General features: G+C 43.4%; 2 protein-coding genes across 2 annotated transcripts in view; both read left to right on the top strand.

Annotated features, from left to right (window-relative positions):
- The first annotated feature begins 1677 nt into the window (after positions 1 to 1677).
- LOC114036971 (choline kinase alpha-like) lies at positions 1678 to 5134 on the top strand. Its single transcript, XM_027853769.1, is given in 6 exon segments — positions 1678 to 1783; positions 1828 to 2310; positions 2313 to 2705; positions 2708 to 2942; positions 3823 to 3856; positions 4988 to 5134. Coding segments are annotated over 6 exon segments (1398 nt in total).
- A 591-nt stretch (positions 5135 to 5725) lies between these two features.
- Positions 5726 to 20866, top strand: part of ANXA5 (annexin A5) — a 55606-nt gene continuing 40465 nt past the window's right edge. The window contains exons 1-2 of the mRNA XM_027853748.1: positions 5726 to 5824; positions 6482 to 6521. Of these exons, the coding sequence (XP_027709549.1) occupies positions 6519 to 6521 (3 nt within the window). The 5' untranslated portion in view covers positions 5726 to 5824; positions 6482 to 6518. The remainder of the gene's footprint in view (positions 5825 to 6481; positions 6522 to 20866) is intronic.

The following is a 20866-nucleotide window of genomic DNA, read 5'->3' as shown; positions in this document are numbered from 1 at the left end:
GAGAAAGTGAAATAAGTAGAACCAGGAAAATATGCATCTAGAGAAGCATTACAATGATGTACATGGGCACAGCAATGGCACAACCATGGAAATTGAATTATAGCAAGGTTGGCCTAAAAGGAGATGTGTGAGAAGACACTTCTCTCTGCTTTTTTGCCGAGACAGGACACAAAGAGAATGAAACACTGCCTATAATGTCAGGCTTTTTTGATGTTTAATTTTTCTGAACATTTTTTATCTTCCTTTTCAGAAAATTCAGAGGGTAATACTGGGAAATGTAGGTGATGTAAAAACAAAAGATCTCAATAAGATTTATTAAAAATATCTAAAATAGATAAAAAGCATATAAGCTCTTATATGCTCAGAGTGGGCTGGGCTGCTCCCCTTTTCCTTTTGTATCCCCTTAGTTCAGCTAAGTGTTTGGGAACATAGTGGTAGAAGAATACCAAGTCCCCACTCTTCTCATCCTTGGAAAATACTACAATGCCTGACATCCTTGGTCTCAAATGTTATCTGTACTTAATCACATTCCAAAGGGACAATGTCCTGGTCTAAAAATTTTAGTTATAGTCTTTTCTTTTTTCATTTTTCGTTTTCTGTTTTCTTTTTAATACTATTGTATTTTTTCAAATTATATGTAAAGACAATCTTTAGCATTCATTTTTGCAGGATTTTGAGTTCCAAAAATTTTCCCTCACTTCACCCCCCTCTTCCTAAAACAGTAGGCAATTCGATATAGGTTATATGTGTGCAATCATGTGAAACTTATTTCCATATTAGTCATGTTGTGAAAGAAGAAACAGACCAAAAGGGAAAAAAAAACACAAAAAAAGTGAAAACAGTATGTTTTGATCTGCATTCAGAGTCTATCAGTTCTTTCTTTGGATGTGGATAGCATTTTTCATCATGAGTTCTTTGGAATTGTCTTGGAAGTTAAATTCTTTTCAAAGACCTAATCAGTTGGTATAATGAAAAACTGTTTATGGTAACTGAACTAGAAGTGGAAATGTCTGCACGTAGGTGGTGCAGTGGAGAGAGCACCAGCCCTGGAGTCAGGAGGACCTGAGTTCAGCTCCAGCTGTGTGACTTTGGGCCAGTCACTTAACCCCAATTGTCTCACACACACACAAAAAGGAACGAAGGCAAAAGAAGTGGAAATACTGTTCTTTAATTAAACTAGGAGAACCATATGCCCTGGACTAGACCTTGGTTTTCTAGGAAGAAAGCATCTCTGCACAGTAATATTTCTGTAGTGGCATTTAGTGAAAAGTCTCTATTAAACTTTAATCTTTCTCTGGAGTATTTTGTCTGTTTTATTATTACTATAACATTGTATGTGGAAATGCTTGGGTCAGAGAGATTTTAAAAATCGAGACAATAACTGTTCCTTTGGATTTTTAAGGAGAGATCCTTGGATTTAGATAATCAATAAACCTTTCTGACAAGTAAGTTAATGATAAACAAGCAGAGTGCTTGTTTTTCTTCAACATAATGAAGGCCTATCAAATACTATTCATTTATTCAATTTGAGGTTGCGGGTTTAGACCTGACCCAGTCTGTGTTCTGTCTTGCTTAAATTCTCCCATTCGCTTTATTTCTATCCTCAGCACCAACGTGGTAGAGGAAATGGCCATTTTTCCAAAGTAGGGTGCTGAGCTGTTGATCTGTGGTCTGCTTATGGGTGAAGGACACCGGGAAAATCAGTGGCTCAAAACATCACCCCCACCCCGACGTTTGCCACCCACTCGAGAGTCCTTTGACTGTCCTTGGGAATCCGAGCTCTGTTACTTACTCTTGTGTGACCTTGTTCAGGTCACGTTCTCTCAGACTCGTGCCTCACCCCGGAAGACCGCGCTCCAGCCTCCGCTGCCGCCCGCCGCCCCCGCAGCCAGGCCTATGGCTGGTGCCGGGAGTTCCTGCCCGGAGCCTGGAAGGCTCTGTCCGGGGCTGAGCTCCGCGTGCACGGCGGCCTCAGCAACCTGCTCTTCCTCTGCTCCTTGCCGGACAGTGTCCAGGGCGTCTCGGACGAGCCCCGCCACGTGCTTCTGCGCCTGTATGGAGCCGAGCTGCAGACGAGGGCCTGGGATCCAGAGGTAGCCGGGCAGGCCCGGAGCGAGCAGGCCGGACCAGGGGCTGAAGTGGCGGAGCGGGAAAGTGTCAAGTCGGCCGTCCTGGCCGAGAGGTCCCTGGGCCCAAAGGTCTACGGGATCTTCCCACAAGGCGGCCTGGAGCAGGTCATCCGCAGCCGCCGCTTAGACTCCCAGGAGTTAAGTTTGCCTCACATCTCTGTGGAAATAGCGGAGAAAATGGCCGGGTGCATGGCATGAAGATGCCCTTCAGTAAAGAACCCGAATGGCTTTTTGGAACCATGGAGAAATATTTAGATCAAGTTCTGACAATTAAATTCACCAGAGAATGTCGAGTTAAAAAACTCAACCAAGTCCTCAGTTATAACCTGCCTTTGGAAATGGGAAGTCTAAGGTCTTTGCTGGAATCAACTGTCTCTCCAGTGGTGTTTTGCCATAATGGCTGTCAAGAAGGGAACATTGTCTTGCTGGAACGCAGGGAGAGCTGGGAAAAGCCACAGCTGATGCTCATCGACTGTGAATCCAGCAGTTACAATTACAGAGGCTGTGACATCGGCAAACACTTCTGTGAATGGACCTATGGCTACACTTACGAAAAGTACCCGTTTTTCAGAGCCCACATACTGAAGTACCTTCCAAGGAACAACAGCTCCATTTCATTTCCAGCTACTCGGCTGCCTTCCAAAAGGGATTCGAAAATCCCAGCAAGGGAGGGAAGTGCAGAATGGAGGGAGAAATGTTGGTAGAGATCAACAGGTTTGCCTTGGCGTCCCATTTCTTAGGGGGACTTTGGGCAGTCATACAAGCCGAAATTTCCTCTCTAGAGTTTGGGTACATGGACTACGAACTAGCCAGGTTTGATGCCTAGTTCGACCAGAAGAGGAAACTAGGCCTGTGAACCTTGGAGCCACTTAAAGCAGGGGCTCCCTGAACTGTTTGTGTGATAAGCGCAGCTGGGCGGGATTTCTCCTCTGGGCGGGACTCCTGCACCTGAAGCCAGAGAGGCTTGGCTCATCTCCCTTGGGAACATCGATAAATGGGAGACTACAGAGATTATAATAAAATAGAGTGACCTTTATTTTCTATCTCACTGGCGATTTCACTAGGAGTCTTTAACATGAGGTTAGGAAACAAACCAGGTTGTGGGAGTTGAGTATCTCATCATCCTTTGCTCCTCCTCGGGGCAGGTGGGGAGCTTATACTCCCCTACATACCAAGAGCAAGCAGCATTGTGTGTGTGTGTGTGTGTGTTGGGGGGTGGTGGTGGCTGGTTCTTATCGTTTCATTGGTATGTATTTTTTAAAATTTGCTGATAAGGTTGTGGCAGGATGTTTGGCAATGGCCATGCATTGTAGACACTACTAGCTTGCAGAAGGAAACAGGAGCTGCCCATGGTGTCACTGCATAGAGAGCATGGTGTGTGCCTCTACAAGTCCAGGACACTACTATCCTAACCTTTGAATCCAAGTTGACAATGCTCAAGAAAGCACGTGGACATAGAGCTCACACTGTAGCTTCCTTGTGACTGGTGTACACACTTTATTATCCAGAGGTATCCTACGGTGACTAGAAAGAACCCTTCCCCTAATTGCTGGACTTTGGTGAAAGGGGCCAGAGTGCCTGGGGTAGGTGGTGGGCTTGGGGCAGTAGGGAGGGACAGTTCATACAGTGCCACCACATGCTTCCACCAGCTGATGGAGTGTGGTAAAGCTCTCCTGCAATGCCTCTGCCCTAGGCCTTCCCTTAGCCTAGACCCTCCTGTGTGGTGGGTAAGGGAATGATTTAATAAGGGCTTGGTCTTCCTCCTCCTCCCACCATTTGTGGGGTGGGAAGGGAACCCTTGTAAAGGTTGAAAAGCCCCAGCTGCTTCCACAGTCCCCACTTTTCCCTTATGGCACCCCACTAGTACCATGATTAGGGTAATCAGTGCACTGTGCTGAGAAACGGGGGAGGAGAAGAATTGCTATGAAATGGCCATAGGTATTAAATGACCCTTTGGGGGTAAACCTTGAGCTCTTTTTTACTCTGAATTTTGATTTGAGCTCTTTGTGCAAACATGTCTGCCACCACATAGACTGTACTATACTAAACATAAAAGTTTTAAAATCAGAAAAAAATGGAAACAATGATTTGTAGGGTTAACATTCTGTCATTCACACCATAGCATGAATGAAATAGAAATTCCTTAGGGACTTAAGCACTTGATTAGAACTTTGAATGTTCCTGTGGTGACAAGTGACAAAAAAGTTTTCTGGGCTAATTAGGGAAAGTCTCTGCCATTTGGTACCTATTTGAATAGTCTAACACCTGGCTAGGGTAAGCACTTAATAAGTGGTTTTTGATTGAGTATGACCTTGGGCAAGTAATTTCACATCCCTGGGCCTTAGTTTCCTCATCTGTAAAATTAAAAGATTGGACCAGATAGACATACTGAGCTCACTCTAGGAGAGTCACAGAAACACCGACCCTCAGATTGTGAAGTCTTCACAGGCCCCTAGACCAAACCTCACCTTAACAAGAATTCTCTTTCCCATGTACTCTAAAAGTGATTACCCAGTCTCTGCTTGGAAACCTTTAGGGAGAAGGAACCCCACTACGGTCTAAGCCAGCGCACCCCACTTTTGGACAGCCCCTAGCCTTGGGAGGTTTACAGCATTGCATCTCCTCCCTCCTCCACCCCTTCCCGAGTTTAGTTTGGCCCTCTGGCTTTAACCGTAGGGTTATAGGCTATTAATTTGGCCCTGTAGCCTTAACACTAGGGTTATAAATGATTGGGTGGATGGACACATTAAAAGATAGTATTAAAAGACTTTAGCCTCCAAGTTTAGAGGTAGAATCTCAGCTTGGGAGCTGCAAAGGACTCCAGACATCATCTCACCCAGCCGTCCCTCTCGTTGCAGAGAACTGAGCAAACTGAGGCACAGAAGAGCGACTTGTCCTATATGCCCCAGCTAGGCCACAACGGATTTTCGTGTTCTTCCCAGGACGGTACACCGCGTCCCCTGGGAGCATTTTTGCAAACTCCGTATAACTCGAGGGTCCAGTGAGAAATCTTTTCAATAACTTTTTGTAACAAGAGGCTTCTGGGAAGCTTCTCCCTCCCCACACCCCTGGCGGTCAAGGGCGTCCCTGTCCACCCTCCATGACCTTGGAGCTGGGTTGGTGGCCAGAATTCGGATTTTCGGCGGCGGCGGGGGGAGGGGTGTCTAGACAGAGGGGAGGGTACAGTGTGGGGGAGGGAGGCCTCGGACTTCTCTCCTCGCAGTCCCCATCCCTGCCGCCGGGGGCCCGGCCACCTCAGCGGAATCGCGGAGGTCCCCGCCCCGCTCCACGGTAGCCCCAGCCCAGCCGGGCCCCAGACGAAGCGCAGGCGCCGGGGCAGATTGGGACGGGCCCGCCCGTGGAGGTGGGTCTGGGGCTGGGGCTGGGGCCGGGCCGGGGGCCGGAGCCGAGATCGGGGGCGGGGCCGACGTCCTGGGTGGGACCGATCCCGTAGCTGGGCCGGCAGAGCGAAGTCTGGGTCCTCCTCTGCTGCGCCACGTCTCTCGTCTCGCGTTCCTCCTGCCGCTGCCGCCGCTGCTCCTGCTGCTGAATCCCGGCCCCGCCGCCCCTCCAGCCCAGCCCAGCGCAGCCCAGCGCAGCCCAGCGCAGCCCGGCCAGCCCCGCCAGCCCCGCCAGCCCCGCCAGCCCCGCCAGCCCCGCCAGCCCCGGGCACGTCTGAGAACCAGACACCAAGGGTAAGTCATCTCGGAGACAGAGAGTGAGTCCAGAGGCTGGCCACGTTCTCCCTGGGGTATTGAGACATGCAGAGAGCGCTAGCTGGGGACCCATCTGCTAACTGTATGACTTTGAGCGAGCTCCTTCCGCCTCTACAAAAGAAGGACGTTGTAATGACCCAGTGGGAAGAAGAGTGAACCCGGGTTCAAATCCAACCTTTGCCACTGCCGGTGTAACTGGGCAAATCAATGCTCTGCGGACTTCAGTTTCCTCTTTGTAAAGTCGGGGGCGGGGGTGGCCCAGGTGGCCTAGGTGGCCTTTAGAGCTTCCAGCTCTAAATCCTAAGACTAGGTGACCCCCACATTTCTCCCAATGCTTATACCCTTCGGGCGGGGAGCAAGGGCGGGGCAGCACATTGTCTTCCCTCCGCACGGAGGCCCCACGCCGGTGCCTCGATCGAGTCTTTAGTTACAGATGCCACTCCCCTGGTCTCCTCCCCGCCTGTCCCGTGGGGGAGATGTAGGGATGAAGGTAGCTCTGCCTTATTTCTTTGGATGTGCATTGATCGCAGTCCTTTTGAGCTCTACAGGGTCACCTCTCCTGGAGATTGGGAGAGTTGGATGCCTAGGTCCTTAAGAAAGATACACTAACCTGTCACATTACTCTCTTCTTTGCAGGTCCTGTTCATCTTTTCCCTACGTCTCAGAAACCAACATGGTAACGTCCTTTCCTTTCCTTTCCCAATCTCCTATTTAATATTATTAAAATTGAGCAAATGATTTTTATTGTTTTAGTGACCATGCAGCTAATATTTATTATCATTTTAAGAACAGGCAGTATGGCTTAGTGGTTAGAGAGCTGGTTTTAGAGCCAGAAACACCAACTGGCTTGTGTGACCTAGGGCAGGTCACAACCTCCCAGTGCTCTGGGCAGTTCTTTCTGAGACTCTCAGTTGCAGAGAAGGTGCCAACTTTCATTGATAGAGTGAGTTTCCTCATCAGGGAGTTTCCAGTATTAATTAAACCCCAAGTTCTGCCCCTGTCCCTTTAATGATCATAGATTTAAAGAAATAAGGGGTCTTAATAATAAACTTGTCCCGGGGCAGTTAGGTGGCACTGTGGATAGAGCACCGGCCCTGAAGTCAGGAGGACCTGAGTTCAAATTCGGCCTCAGACCAAACACTTGACACTTACTAGTTGTGTGACCTTGGGCAAGTCACTTAACTCCAATTGCCTTAAAAAAAAAAAAGAAAAAAATAATAAACTTGTCCCACTCCTTCATTTTAAAGAGAAGGTTACTGGAAGCTGGAGACATTAATTGCCCTCCGTGGGCTCCCACAGAGCTGGAATTTAAACCATCTTCTGACTCTCAACTTAGGACTCTTTCCACCATCTGGCAGTGAATTGTTTAAAAAGAGGGGGAATGAAAACTTAAACAAGTTTAGGATTATCCCTGCCTTTTTTGGATTCCTTTGTCATGGTGACCTCTCACTACCCCCACCTCCTTTCTTTTTCTTTCTTCACTAATCTGCTTTGGTTGAGTGGAAATACAGTTAGGGCCTGGAGGCAGTGATTTGGGTGGTTCCCCTGCTCCCCCAACACTCCCTTCCTTTTCCTTCTCTGTGTGTAAAAGTGAGCCCTCCCACAAGCATCTGGCTTTGGGACCAGAGTCAGGACAGCTCATTGTGGTCATGTGAGCTGATATTTTCCTTCCAACTTCCTTTAATTTTTAGGCAAGTTTCTTCTATTTCAATACAGTGGGTGGGGACTGACTTTTTCCAGTGGTGTCAGGGCTTCTGTCTCAGCCCCACTGGAGGGGAAGAAAATTTCTCAGTTTGCTTCCAAATTGTGTATTTTATGTATTTTGGGGTTGTTTCACTTAGTAGAAACTGGTGAGACTGGTTCTGACTTTTTCTTTAACACCTGAGGGTGGCAGCCAAGATTGACATCAGAATTGTAGAACTTGCCTTATATTGAATTACTGTTTAAAAATCTCACCCCAATACTAACTTTACATATGTATGTATTATTATATACATCATCTATCATCTATCCTGTCTATCTAACTATCTGTCACCCATCCCGTCTGTCTACACACACACACACACACACATATCTGGCCTCCTTATTTTATGGATGAGAAAATTGGGGGCTAGAGAGGAATAGTCACTTGCTTCAAGTTACATGCATACTAAATGGCTAAACTAAGATTTGAACCCAGATCCTTTGACTTGGACATGGCAGTGTTATGGTAGAGAGTAATGGATAGAGAGCCAGCCTTGAACCAAAAAGATTTGGGTTCAAGTTCTCCCTCTGACACGTGCTGGCTGGGCTAATCCCATAACCTTTCAGTATTCTAAGTGCCTTTCTAAGACTATAAATTATTGAGAAATGCTGACCTGCATTGGTAGAGGGAGTCTTTTTATCTGGGAGTTCACTACACCATTGAAATCCTAAGTCCATCTTCTATCTCTGACTCTGGAGTTAATACTTTTCCCAATGTAGCACATTCCCCATTAAAAAACAAACTAACTCATGTTGTCCAGTGCAGCAAAGAAGATTTTTTTTTTATTTGTAAAACAGGGCTTGGAATGGTTCCAACCATATCCCATCTCATGAAAGTTAATCTTGATATGTCGTACTGTTAAAACAGAATTCATTTTAGGTCACCAAGGGGGGAAAAAGGCCAAGTGAACCTCAGTTTCATGGTACATTCCTCAATGTTGTACGGCCAGCTAGAGATCCAGGTGAAAGTGTCCCAGTAGAGTATTCATAATGCTTTCATTATTGTTCCTGTATCCCTACTTCAGCGGCCACACAAAGGCAAATCAGTTCTCCTGTTACCGTGAGTGGAAACTTTGAGTTTTCTTTTGCTTTTTTAATGAAGGATCTCTGTGAAATTACCTTGGCAGTCCTCCCTGAGAGAGATAAGCTTTTTTTTCTGGAGATATCTGCTGGGGTGGTAACATGCATGATGATTGACTGGGCATGAAGAATAATTCCCCGCTATGTAAAACTGCCTTTCAAGTTTCTTATTTTTCGGTGGATGGTCCAAAGATTTTCAATCAGTTGCCTTTAATTTTAGAGGTTCTCTATTCCCAACCTGACAACTGATCCCATATAGCTTTAAAAATGGACATTTTGGCCAGTTTCATGGGGAATAGCTCTGAGTATCTTAAGGTTATCAGTCATGTATTTCTTGACATAAGCATTAATTGATGCTGATGATAGGGTAGGGCATGGCTAGGTGCTGGCAGAACAAAGGTGAGATGAAACAATTCCTGTTTACCGGAAGCTTGTCTATCTCTGGAGGAGGATGGTAATAGTACTGTAATAACCTCTAGGCTTCAAGTCACTGCCCCTTTGGTCTCAGTTTTCTCATCTGCAAAATGAGGCTGTTAGATTTGGAAGGGCCCTTAGGGATTGTCAGAAAACTCCTCGTGCTCCTCGGACTTTTGCCCGAGGAGAGAGTTAGAAATAGCCCTGGACTGACTGAACCTGGGAACATGGTCAGTCTGACGGGGCCGCTGCTCCAGGCCAAGGAAAGTGGAGCCCTGTAGGACAGAGGGCAGTTGGCTTGGGTTTTTCTTATTCACCTTTAGACTCTGTCGAAGGGATACATTTCATTAACAATGTTTTCTTTGGGTCTTTCCATCTTCACGTTAGTTTCTGTAGCCAGCTCACATGGTAATAATGTCTCTGAATCCCTCAGGGAGCTCTCAGGCTCTAGGCCAATGAGAGCAACAGTGTTGCGGCAGCCTGGTGGTTTCTATGGCAGCCTCTTTGTTGATGTAACCTGATCCTGGGTTCTACCTCTTTACTCACAGATACACAGATAATACACACATACATTCATACGTGCTATATACACACAGTGTGTACACACATACTAGATATATTCCCACAACATATACACACTAGATACATGTACATAATATATTATACACTATACTCATGCAAGCTTGCTTTTGCTGTTCAGTTATGTCCAACTCTTCATGACCCCATTTTGGGTTTTCTTAGAAGAGATACTGGAGTAGTTTGCCATTTCCTTCTACTCATCTTTACAGGTGAGGAAACTGAGGCAAACAGCATTAAGTGACATGCCCAGGGTAACACAGCTATCTGAGGTCAGATTTGAACTCAGGTCTTCCTGACTCCAGGCTCAGTGCTCTATCCACTGTAGCACCTAGGTGTCTCCATGTACATGTACATGTACTTTGTGTGTGTGTGTGTGTGTGTGTGTATTCTCACACTATACACACTATATATGAGTTATATAAACACATTATATATCTATACAACATAACACATTTGACATGTATATTCTATAGATATTCTCACACTACACTTGCCATATATGAGCTATACCAACAATATATACACAAAACTTAATATATACATTTAATATATACATGCTATGTATGTTTATTCACACAAGATATCTGCATGTACATGCATTATATACACACTACATATATGCATACACTGAATATATACACCACACACACATACACACGCACTTACACAATACACAGTTTTGAGAATTTTCAGAGTCCTTGCTCATTACTACCAATAAATGTTAGCAACCAAAGCATGTGTTAAGTTCCTACTAAGTGCTTCATCAGCTAAGATAAAGAGAAGGAGACTGACCACTGCCTTGAGCTATTAAGTCTTCTTGAGTTTCCTTTCATTTAATGATGAGGAAGAAGGGAAATATTGAAATATTTTGCTTTAAACAGTCCCTCTTGTAGAGTTTTCTGCAAAAACAATCCAACAAATGCCAAATATGGAACAAAATGGAGATAGTTATGTCAATTGTTAACTATTTTTAGATCTTAAAAATCCTCTTTTAACAACACTATGCATATATAATATACATTTACACATATTAGATATGTGCACTATATAGAAACAGTATACATATAAAGCACTCAAATATACATACATTCAATATGTATTCCATACACACTTATAGTCAATATATATACTTAAGTATATTTAAGTATGCATATATAAGTATATATGTATGCATACATAATTATACATATATATGTACACTAAATATGCATATATGTGGACACATGTAATGTGTATCTATATAGGTTTGTTTTCTTATCTATAAAATGAGAGATATAGACCAAATGACTTTTAAGGTTGGTATTTTAGAAAATCTATGATATCATCGCTTATCTATGGTTAGGGGACTTGTGTTTAGATTTAAAGATTCCAATCGGTCTGCCACTATTAAGAATCTAAAATGAGAACATCCCCTACTAATGTTTAGGAAATAATCAAATCAAGTGAAGAAGCATTGACTCTGCACCTATCGTATGCCGTGTACTGTGGTAAGTACTGGGATACAAAGAAAGGCAAAATAACCTAAAAACCAAAACCAGACAAAAAACCTAAACCCCAAACTAGCCTGTATTCTCAAAGAGCTCCCAGTCTAATGGGGGGAGGTAACATCTGAACAACTTGTGTATCCAAAACAAATTGGAGTTAATCAACAGAGTAGCCTCTGTTTAAGAATCGGGGGAAATGTGTGGGCCAGTTGAGATATGTCCTTCTGGTCCAGAAATTCTAGAATTCTAACATGTCCAAAAATGGTTAAACTAATAATTAAACTTGTATTGCTTTAACTGGTAAATAACTTTATGTTTATGAAATGATTTTGTTCAGATCATCCTTGGGCTCATGGCCTATAAAAATTCATGAATCAAATGTCTCATGTGCAAGCGTTGGGCATAAATTAAAAAAAAAAATGACTTCCCCCCCTCCCAGTTTTATTGCTGCTTTTAAAAATCACTGTTGGTTCTGAATAACACCTCTTTCGCCATGGAATCTTCCCTTGGAAGTATAAGAAAGAAGTAGAATTAAGCAAAAAGAAGTCACACAGTGTGGGCCTCACTTGGTCCCTGGAGTTCATTCCCCACAAAGAGTAGGGAAGAATCTCACTGTCACTCCTCCCGAGTTAAGACTGATCCTTGTATTGATAGAAGTTCTGACTATAGCCTTTTCCTCAGAATTTAAGTGCAGTGTGACGGAGACAGACTTTAGAGGCAAGACATGGCTAGGAGCTGCACAGCGTGATGAAGGAGTGTATGGGCTGCAATATACATTTCAGGAGGGAGTACCCACATTGATAAGATAATACATTCATTCAAGTGGTAAATAGAAATTTGATTGAAAAATGAGGATTGCCTGAAAAAAAAAAGGTTAAAAGTTTTTTTTAAAAGACTTTTAACATTTCACACTGCACTTGTATATACATATGTGTGTTTACATTTTTGTGTATCCATTTTGAAGGAGGGTTCACTTTCAATGTTTCAGTACCGATTCCCTTAAAAATCAATTTACTGTTTACCGTTTTGCTCTGTAATTCTAAAACATAGAGAAAATTAATATTGGATGGTCTCAAAGCACCTTTCTACTGTAAGATACTGTGATTTGAATTCTTATGTTTTTAAATATCTTTTGTTTTCAGATTTCTTTCATTTCCTTTCATATCCTTACCTATTCTCAACATAGCCATCCTTTATAATGAAGAAAAAAAGAAAAAAAAGAAAAAAGAAAAAAAAATTGGCAGAACTCCCCAATCTATTAGCTACATCTGATAAAATATACAGTGTTTCATACCTCTGCAAAAGAAAAAAAAAAAGGAGGGAGATAAAATTTCAGATCTCTTCTTTGGAGTCAGGCTCTGGGTCATTATAACGATGCATTCAGTTCTGATTTTGTTGTTTATGTTACATTAGTAAATGTAAATACTGTTTTCCTGGTTTTTGTTTCATTTTGCATAATTTCTGTCAGCTGTTACAGCTCAGTATCGTTCTGTTACATTCATGTACCACACCTTCCTAGCCATTCTCCATCTGATAGCTATCTACAGTATTTCTAGTTCTTTGCTACCACATAAATATTTTATTGCCTATGGGACCTTTTTTTTTTTTTAACTGTCTTTGACCTCCTTGGGCATATGCCTAGCAGTAGGATCTCTGGGTAAAGGCTGTGGACATTTTAATCACTTTCTCAGCATAATTCCAAATTGATTTCTAGAATACTTGGACCCTTGACTAGTCCAGGGGTGGGGAACCTGCAACCTCGAGACCACATGTGATCCTTTAGGTCCTCAGAGGCAGCCCTTTGACTGAATCCAAACTTTGCAGAACAAATCCCCTTAATAAAGGGATTTGTTTTGTAAAACTTGGACCCAGTCAAAGGGCCTCACCTAAGGACGTAGAAGACCACATGTGGCTTCGAGGCTACAGGTTCCCTATTCCTGGACTAAACTTGAATTTCTATCACCAGTTTTGCTTTGTATGCTCCCCCCACTCCTCCCCGCCCGCTCCCCCCCTCCCTGCATTTCCAATGGTCCACAGGATGTTTCTACTTGGTTGCCTCACGTTCACCTCAAACCATTCCCATCCAAAGCTGATTTCATTTTCTGCCTGCTCCATCTCCCAAACCAGCTCCTTTGCTCAGCTCGCTTCCAGTTTCATGGGCTCACACATATCAGCAGAGTAGCTAGCCCTTGTTTAAGAATCGGGGATGTATGGTCCAGTTGAGAGATGTCCCTCCAAGGTTAAAATACTGGAATCATGTTCTATGTGCCTGCTCTGTCATCTCATCCTTGTGGCATGTCATCAAGTCCTACCATTTCTTCATTTAAACACACACACACACACACACACACACACACACACACACCCCTCTATATTTCAGCTATCAAGCATTTATTTGCTTTCCCTCCTGCTTTCATCCCCACTGGGGGAAAAGGAAGACAGAGCTCTTGTAACAAATATACGTAGTTGAGCAAAATAAATTTCCCCATTGGCAATACCCCAGATTTGGGTCTCACTTGGCATTTTTAGTTGATCTCTTCCCTCATAGGAGAGGACAGCTTCCTTCCTCATTGATCCTTTGGAATCATGGCTGCCTATCATTTCTTCTTGGATTCATCTCTGCCTCTCCCGTATCACTGAGGCTGTCTCATCATCTCATATTTGTATCATCATAATAACTTACGAAGTGACTCTGAGCAAGTCACTTAATCTCCCTAGGCCTCAGTTTCATGCTCTGTAAAGTGGGGAGGTTGGATGTGATTACCTCTGAGGTCCTTTCCAACTCTAGATGTATGCCCATCTGTGATGCTGAGCTGTCTCATTTCCTTCACTTCTCCCCTCTTGGATTCCTTCTATTCACTCCAGCCTCACTGTTTTCACCTCACTGTTTAGCTTGGTAACCTAATGTGTGGACTACCACATCAAGGTCAAACTCCTGGCCAACATCAAAGGCCCTTTGTGACATAGGTCCACTCTAGCCAATCTTTCTCTCTACTCCTCCATTGTCCCTCAGTTGAGTCAGGCTGGCTTATGACTGTACCATTCCCCCAATTCTGCTTCCCACACAAACCTTGCTTTTGCTCATTCATTTTTTCTGCCTTTATCCTCCCCTCTGCCCACCAAAAATTGAACCTATCCTTTAGGGCCTGGATGAAGTCCCAGTATCCCATTCAAACACTACCAGAACCTATAAAACAAACAAACCAAAAAACCTAAAGAAACATTGTAGAGTGAACTGAACTGGGAATCCATGGACACTCTCGATTCTGGCCTGGCTAAGTTATTAACTAATGCTATGGTCCTTGTCAACTTGACTTATCCTGAGCCTCAATTTCTTCACCTGCCAAGGGCAGGGAGGCTGACCAAGTGGCAGCTTTAACATTCTATGATTCTGAGAGGCAATGGGCTGACGTGGACAGAGTGCTGGACTGGGAGGAAGGAGGACCTGGATTCAAATCTAGCCTCACACCGAACTCTGTGACCCTGGGCAAGTCATTTAGCCTCTTTGGGCCTCAGTTTCCTCATGTGCAAAATGAGGGAGTTGAGTTGGGCTCAATGAAGTCTAAGCTCTCCATGGTGGATGCACCAAAAGAAGCCTTTCACCCAACTTTCTCACACATCTTTAAAGCTTAGCCTTTAATCTCATCCTCTGTCTCGGGAAAGAAATTGTAAGTAGGTGCCATACTTTATATGGGAGTGGAGTGCAGCTGGCTTCTTGGAGAAATGTTGATGATATTTATAGGTTGTTGAACATGGGGGCCCTTCAAGACCTCATTCTTGTTTTAATGTTAACCACTTTTGATGTAAGGACTTCTATGAAGTGATACACATTTCCTGCCTTCCTAAGCAGAGTATATGAATGCAACAACCTTTTTCTTAATGACTTACTATCGCAGTTACCGGTATCAATTATGCCAGCTCTTTGGGGAGCCAGTGATTTCATTGCTTGGGTTATTGCCCTGACTCATTCTCTTTCATTCATTCTCCTCACGTCCCTGGGCATGTACTTAAATCCTTTCGAACTTGGTAGGATGAGTATGGCAAAGTTTGTGGTCTTCCTCGAAAGCGTTTGAAAATCCATAGTCACTTGGTGCCATGATGAGAAAAATTTTCTCTGCAGAATGTAAGCTCCTTGAGGACAGGGCCTTGTTTTAATTTTTTTATTTTTGTATTCCCAATAAGTGACCATCTCTATGATTTAAACCTTGGGCCTTGAGGATAGGGGTTAGACTTGAGTTTTCATTGGCAATTGGAAACTCCCTGAAGAGAAGCTTTCTCTCTCAATGTATACAAGTACTTTCTTTGCAACTTTCAGTCCTAGAGTTCCTAAAGCAATTCCAGGTTAAGTGACTTTGCCCAGGGCCACACAGCTAGCAAGTGTCAGAGGTGAGATTTGAACCCATGTTCTTCTGAATTTAGGCTGATTCTCTCTCTACCACACTATCCTGCCCTAAACACGATAGGTGCTTAATAAATATTCCTTATATAGCAATTATGACTTCTGTACCTAGGGACTCAAGATAAAGATTCTTCTGTATCTTTAAGGTTAATGACTAGAGATAGCCTTCTTTGACTAGAGGATTTTTGAAAACAACTACCTGTTGAATGAATATAAATTTGTCTTTATTTTGAATAAGTCCTTATTTTATGCCACCTACTGTGCTAAGCAATGAGGATGCACACAGAAAATTGAGATTGTCCCTGCTCTCAAAGAGCTCCTACTCTTAATTGGGGGAGAGAACATTCCAATAAAGTTTATCCACTGGACAGATGAGAAAGCTCCCTGCAGCTGACCTTAGGATGCCCTGGGGTGCTTGGATTGTAAAAGAAGGTCTGATGACTGTGATGAGGGCTTTCAGGGGATGGAGGCAGGGCAGATGGTCAGTCCCAGAGGACCTTAGGAGGCTTAGTGGTCTTCCCTGTGACAGGAAGGAATAGCATTGTTTATTCCTTCCCATCTCATCCAAGCTGTGAGCCACTGAACAGCAAGGGGGTGGTGTATGCCCCTGGTGACAGCAGATTTTCCTTAAAAAACCCAGCCATCCTGAATGGATATTGGGATGACTGGGTTGGGTAGTGGATCCTGGGAGATGACTTTTGGACCTTTTGATATAACTAAAACAGAAATAACTTTTAAGAAATCAGGCATACTTTTTCAACTTTTATTTTTTGAATTCTTGCTTCTTGCTTCCAGAGAGGAGCCTGCCTTGAGGTATGTGGGGCTGTTTATGTTTACACTAAATGATCCCATCCAGATTGTCCACAGTCTGCTCCCAATCAGCCTTTTCCACTAACTCATCACTGCCCCACCCAAAGCCTGAGCCCTAGCAGATCCAGACCTCTTGCTGGGAATTCAGCAGTTTCTAGCTGGGGTGCCTTCTTCACTGTCACCCTTTGTCCATGGAAATCCAAACAGTCCTTAGGCTAGAGTGCTTGCCTCTCATGCCGTGCTGAGGAAAGCTTGCTGACTTGACTAAGAAGAATGAGTTCAATTCCCAACTTTGCTCCTTCTGCTTTGTGACCTTGAGGAAGCCATTAGATGTCCTGTGGGACATTCAGATTCCTTCAGATTCCTTATCTGCTTACTGAAAGGCTTTGGAGTAGATGGCTTCTATGGTGTCCTTCTCTCAGTCTCTGATCCTACGATCTTCCTTTCCTGATTATTGAGACTGGAAGAGACAGGGCTGTATTGGGAGCAGTAGGACCTGATTATAGATCCCACTTTGTGCTCTTTACTTTCTAGGGGACCTTGAGCAAGTTAGCTCCCATCCCTTGGATTTAGGATTTTCTTTTTTTTCACTTGTAAAATGAAGTAATTGGATGACTTCCAAGATTCTTCCTTAAATCATGTGAAATCTCAATTGGAAGTGATTTTGGCCTCTTCCAGTCTCAACAATCAGAGACTGCCCAACAGGTCCATAACACAAGAAAGTGTAAGAAGCCGTGCTTTAAGGCTTACATGATGTGATCCTTTGAGGTAAGCAGAGCAAAGAAGTCCCGTTATACCGATGAGAAACCTGAGGTACAGAGAGGGTAAATAGCTAATAAGCACGAGGTCAGTTTTGAACCTTTGTCTCTTGACTCCAAGTCAGGTGATGTCTCCACTTGCACCTTCCTCTCTGTGTTATGTGTGTGTGTGTGTTTTGTGAGGCAATGGGGGTTAAGTGACTTGCCCAGGGTCACACAGCTAGTAAGTGTTAAATGTCTGAGGCCAGATTTGAACTCAGGTCCTCCTGACTCCCAGGCCAGAGCTCTATCCACTGTGCCACCTAGCTGCCTCTATGTGTTTTTAAAATAAAGTAACAGACTCTAATACCTACAAGTCTAGGCAATGTCTGTTAATCTTTCACTACTTTATTATAAACTCCCTGAGAACAAAGATTGCTGTTTATACAGCTCTGTGCCCCACAAGAAGTTTGAGTACAACACCTGAACCATAGTAAGTGACTGAGAAATGTTTGTTGAATGAAAGAATGAATGAATTTTTAATGTTTAATTTCTCTGGTTTTGCTGTTACTTCCTTTGCTTTCGGGGTATCAGTAGTTTCAAAGGAAAAAAAAATTGTACTCTGTGTTGTAGGCACACACCTGCCAGAAATAATTTTTCCTTAATTTATCATTCTAAATTCAAGCATTGTGCTTGAGGAAGAAATGTCCAAACTGACATTCTCATACTTTCAGACATCTGTCCATGCAAGTGACTTCTTACTTTGAAAAAAAAATTAAATTTCCTTTTTTTTTTCAATTCAATTCATTTTTCTCTTTTCCCCTCCACTTCCCTCTCCCAGTGGACAAAGAAAAAGAAAACCCCTGTGCCAACTCCGCATGGTCACACAAAACAAATTCTCACATTGGACACATTCAAAAATCATACAAGTCACTTTGAAGTCTCAATTGACAAAGTTCTTGAGTGGAGTGTTTTATAATCAGAGGGCCTCAGTTTATGTGACAGTTCAGTTAACCATTTAGTTTAATCAAACAGAATACTAGTTACTTACAGCCCACCCTTGGAGAATCATTTTATTAAAATTGTATCGATCCTTTGTTGACCACCTGCTTCAAGGAATGCACCTGGCCAAACATGACCGAAAGAGACTGAAGCAACTGAAAGGACTTCCTTTTTTTAGGAGGATCATTACCCTAATTTGGTCCTGGCAGATCCATCCAGGACCCCAGGCCTTTTTCTTTTCCTGGTCGCTATCTGGTTACTTCAGAGAAGTCCTTTCTGGGCTGATTTTGATTGAGACTGTTTCAGAACAAGTGACTGATAAAGATTTCTCTTTCAGATTAGTCCTTTCAGGTTAGGATACTTTTTAAAGTGCTTCCTTAATGTATCTAAAAGGGACTTGGGGTGTGGTGTGGGGGCAGGTTGTTATCTGACATCTCATCTATTGGGGGTACTTGTGAAATGTTTCGCATACTTGTGTAACAGGTGGTCATTATCACTGACTGGCTCATCACCTCTGGCCTCATTCAGCTGGCCCCTACTTGCAGAATGTGAATGGTACCAGTTTTTCCCAAGCCTACCTCAGCCAGGCAAGGGTCATGACTTTTCTTTAGAGGCATGGCCCATTTCAGAGCTAAGAGTCCTTTAATCTGGCTGGGAGAGAGAGCAGTGGAAGGGGAGAAATTGCCACAGGTGAATTTCTCCTGAGGGTTGTTCTGGCTGGAACACAGAGAGTTTGAAGGAGGCGGAAGTAAAATAAGGTTGGAAAGGTAGACTGGACCCAGACTATAGAGGATGATAAGGTGTGGATTTTTTAATCCTTAGTGGGGATATAGAGCCAAAGAAGGTTATTTAATCAGCAGAGTGGAATGGTTGATCTATGCCTCACCTAGGAAGATTATTTGTAAAGCTGTATGAAATGGGATGGAATCAGGGAATGGAGAGGGAGAGATTGGCAACATAGAGATCCATTAGTAATCCAGGTGAAAGGTGATAAGGGCAAGAGCTGGCATGATGGTAGCATGAGTAGGGAGAGGAGCAGATGGGAGAGATTGTGGACACGGGACTTGAGGAAACCTGGCGATTGACTGAGTACAGGGAGCTATGGAAGAGTCAGCTCAGACTCTGGACTTTCCCAGCTGGATGACTGGGGGGTTGGGGCTGCTTTTAACAAAAGTGGAAGTGTGAGAGAGAAGCGCTGAAGGGCAGATTTGGTACCTTATTTGTACATGCTGATTTTGTGATGCTGATGGGCTATGGGGGATTCCACTTATTCAGTAAACTGTGCAATCAAATCAAAAAAGGGACTAGTTTCTGTGGAAACGACTCAGTCTCCAGGTGCTGTACAAACAAAAGTTGTGCAATTCTGATTTGCTGCTCATTATGGGATGGCAATGAAGCCTCGTGTTAAAGGGGACACCGAAACTCAAAAACCATTTTATTTCCTAACCATAAAATGAAAGTGACCATTATAGATAAGGTGATTTTGAAAACACTTAGGGAAAGACTGATTTTCAAGATATGTCAAGTGAAAAAAAATCATAGAAATTACTGTTATTAGACAGAAAGACAGAAGAAAAGATAACAATTATAAACCCATATGCCCACTTATTATTCTTTATAAAATCTTTGAGTCACTGTGGCATAGTGGATAGATGGTTTCTCCTCTCCCCTCCTTCCCTCCCTTCTCCCTCCCTCTTCCCTCCCCCTCCCTTTCTCCTTTCCTTTCCCTCCATTTCCTTTCTCTGATCCCTTTCCCTTCCATCTTCTCCTCTTCCCTTCTCCTTCCCCTTGCTCTTCTGTTGCCAGTGAAGTCACAGATGCAGTCTCTATCCCAACACTTTATGAAAATGGTCCTTGTCTGCCTGTTCTGAAAGCCTGCTTAATTAAATTTGAGAAGGAAACAGTCAGGCTTTCTCAGGCATTTTTCTATAGCAGGTCTCAGCTCCTCCATCGAACAGCTGAGAGCTATAGTGAATGAGGTAATAAGACCCTTCAAGGGCTGTTCTTGGTGGATTACAGAAGAGCCATTTGGCCCAGTAGAATATTCACTCTTAAAAACTTTCTTCCAGAGAGGTGCCTCCCATGAGTATGCTAAGGTCACCCAAGATTCCATGTCAGAACTAATAGAAAAAGGTTTGCTTAAGAATTCTCCAAGTTGCCAACTTCAAGGGAGGCATAAACCAGGGAGGTACAGGCTCTGAACAGTTCTTTACCAGTGGCATTGAGATCATTTGTGGACAAGTCCCCTAACCTTCCTCTGCCTCAGTTTTCTCATCTGTAAAATGGGAATAAGAATACTCCCAGTCCTCACTGGATTGTTATGGGGATCACATGAAGTCATATTTGAAAGGCTTGTAAATGTCAAAGCTTCATATAAATGTTAGCTCTTCTCATTCCTGCATGTGAGAGACTTTTAAGTGCTACCCGAATGAATGAAGGTGATTGTTCTAAGTACTGTAATAACTTCTGCTATTATGTGACCTTAAAGAATACCTGGAAGGTCAAGCTCTGCCAGTTGACATAATACATTTTTTTTATCCATTAGGCAAGGAAAATAGAATTAATAGGAGGAAGTTTTTTATTTTAAAGTAAAATTGTAATGTTTTTGCATAAATTGGTGCTCCTGGTCCTTCTAGGGTTAAGGTTTGCAAAGTCGATGAGTATGTTTTCTTTGGAGCCTCACGGCAACCCCTTGGGTGTTATTTCCATTTTGCAGATGAGGAAATGACTTGTCCATGGTCATACAGCTAGTGTCTGAGGCAGGCTTTGAACC

This window comes from Vombatus ursinus, unplaced genomic scaffold (assembly GCF_900497805.2).
Source record: "Vombatus ursinus unplaced genomic scaffold, bare-nosed wombat genome assembly UNPS02010193.1, whole genome shotgun sequence".
Lineage (NCBI taxonomy): Eukaryota > Metazoa > Chordata > Mammalia > Diprotodontia > Vombatidae > Vombatus > Vombatus ursinus.
The sequence above is the reverse complement of the archived record's forward strand: the minus strand, read 5'-3'. Positions and strand labels throughout refer to the sequence as shown.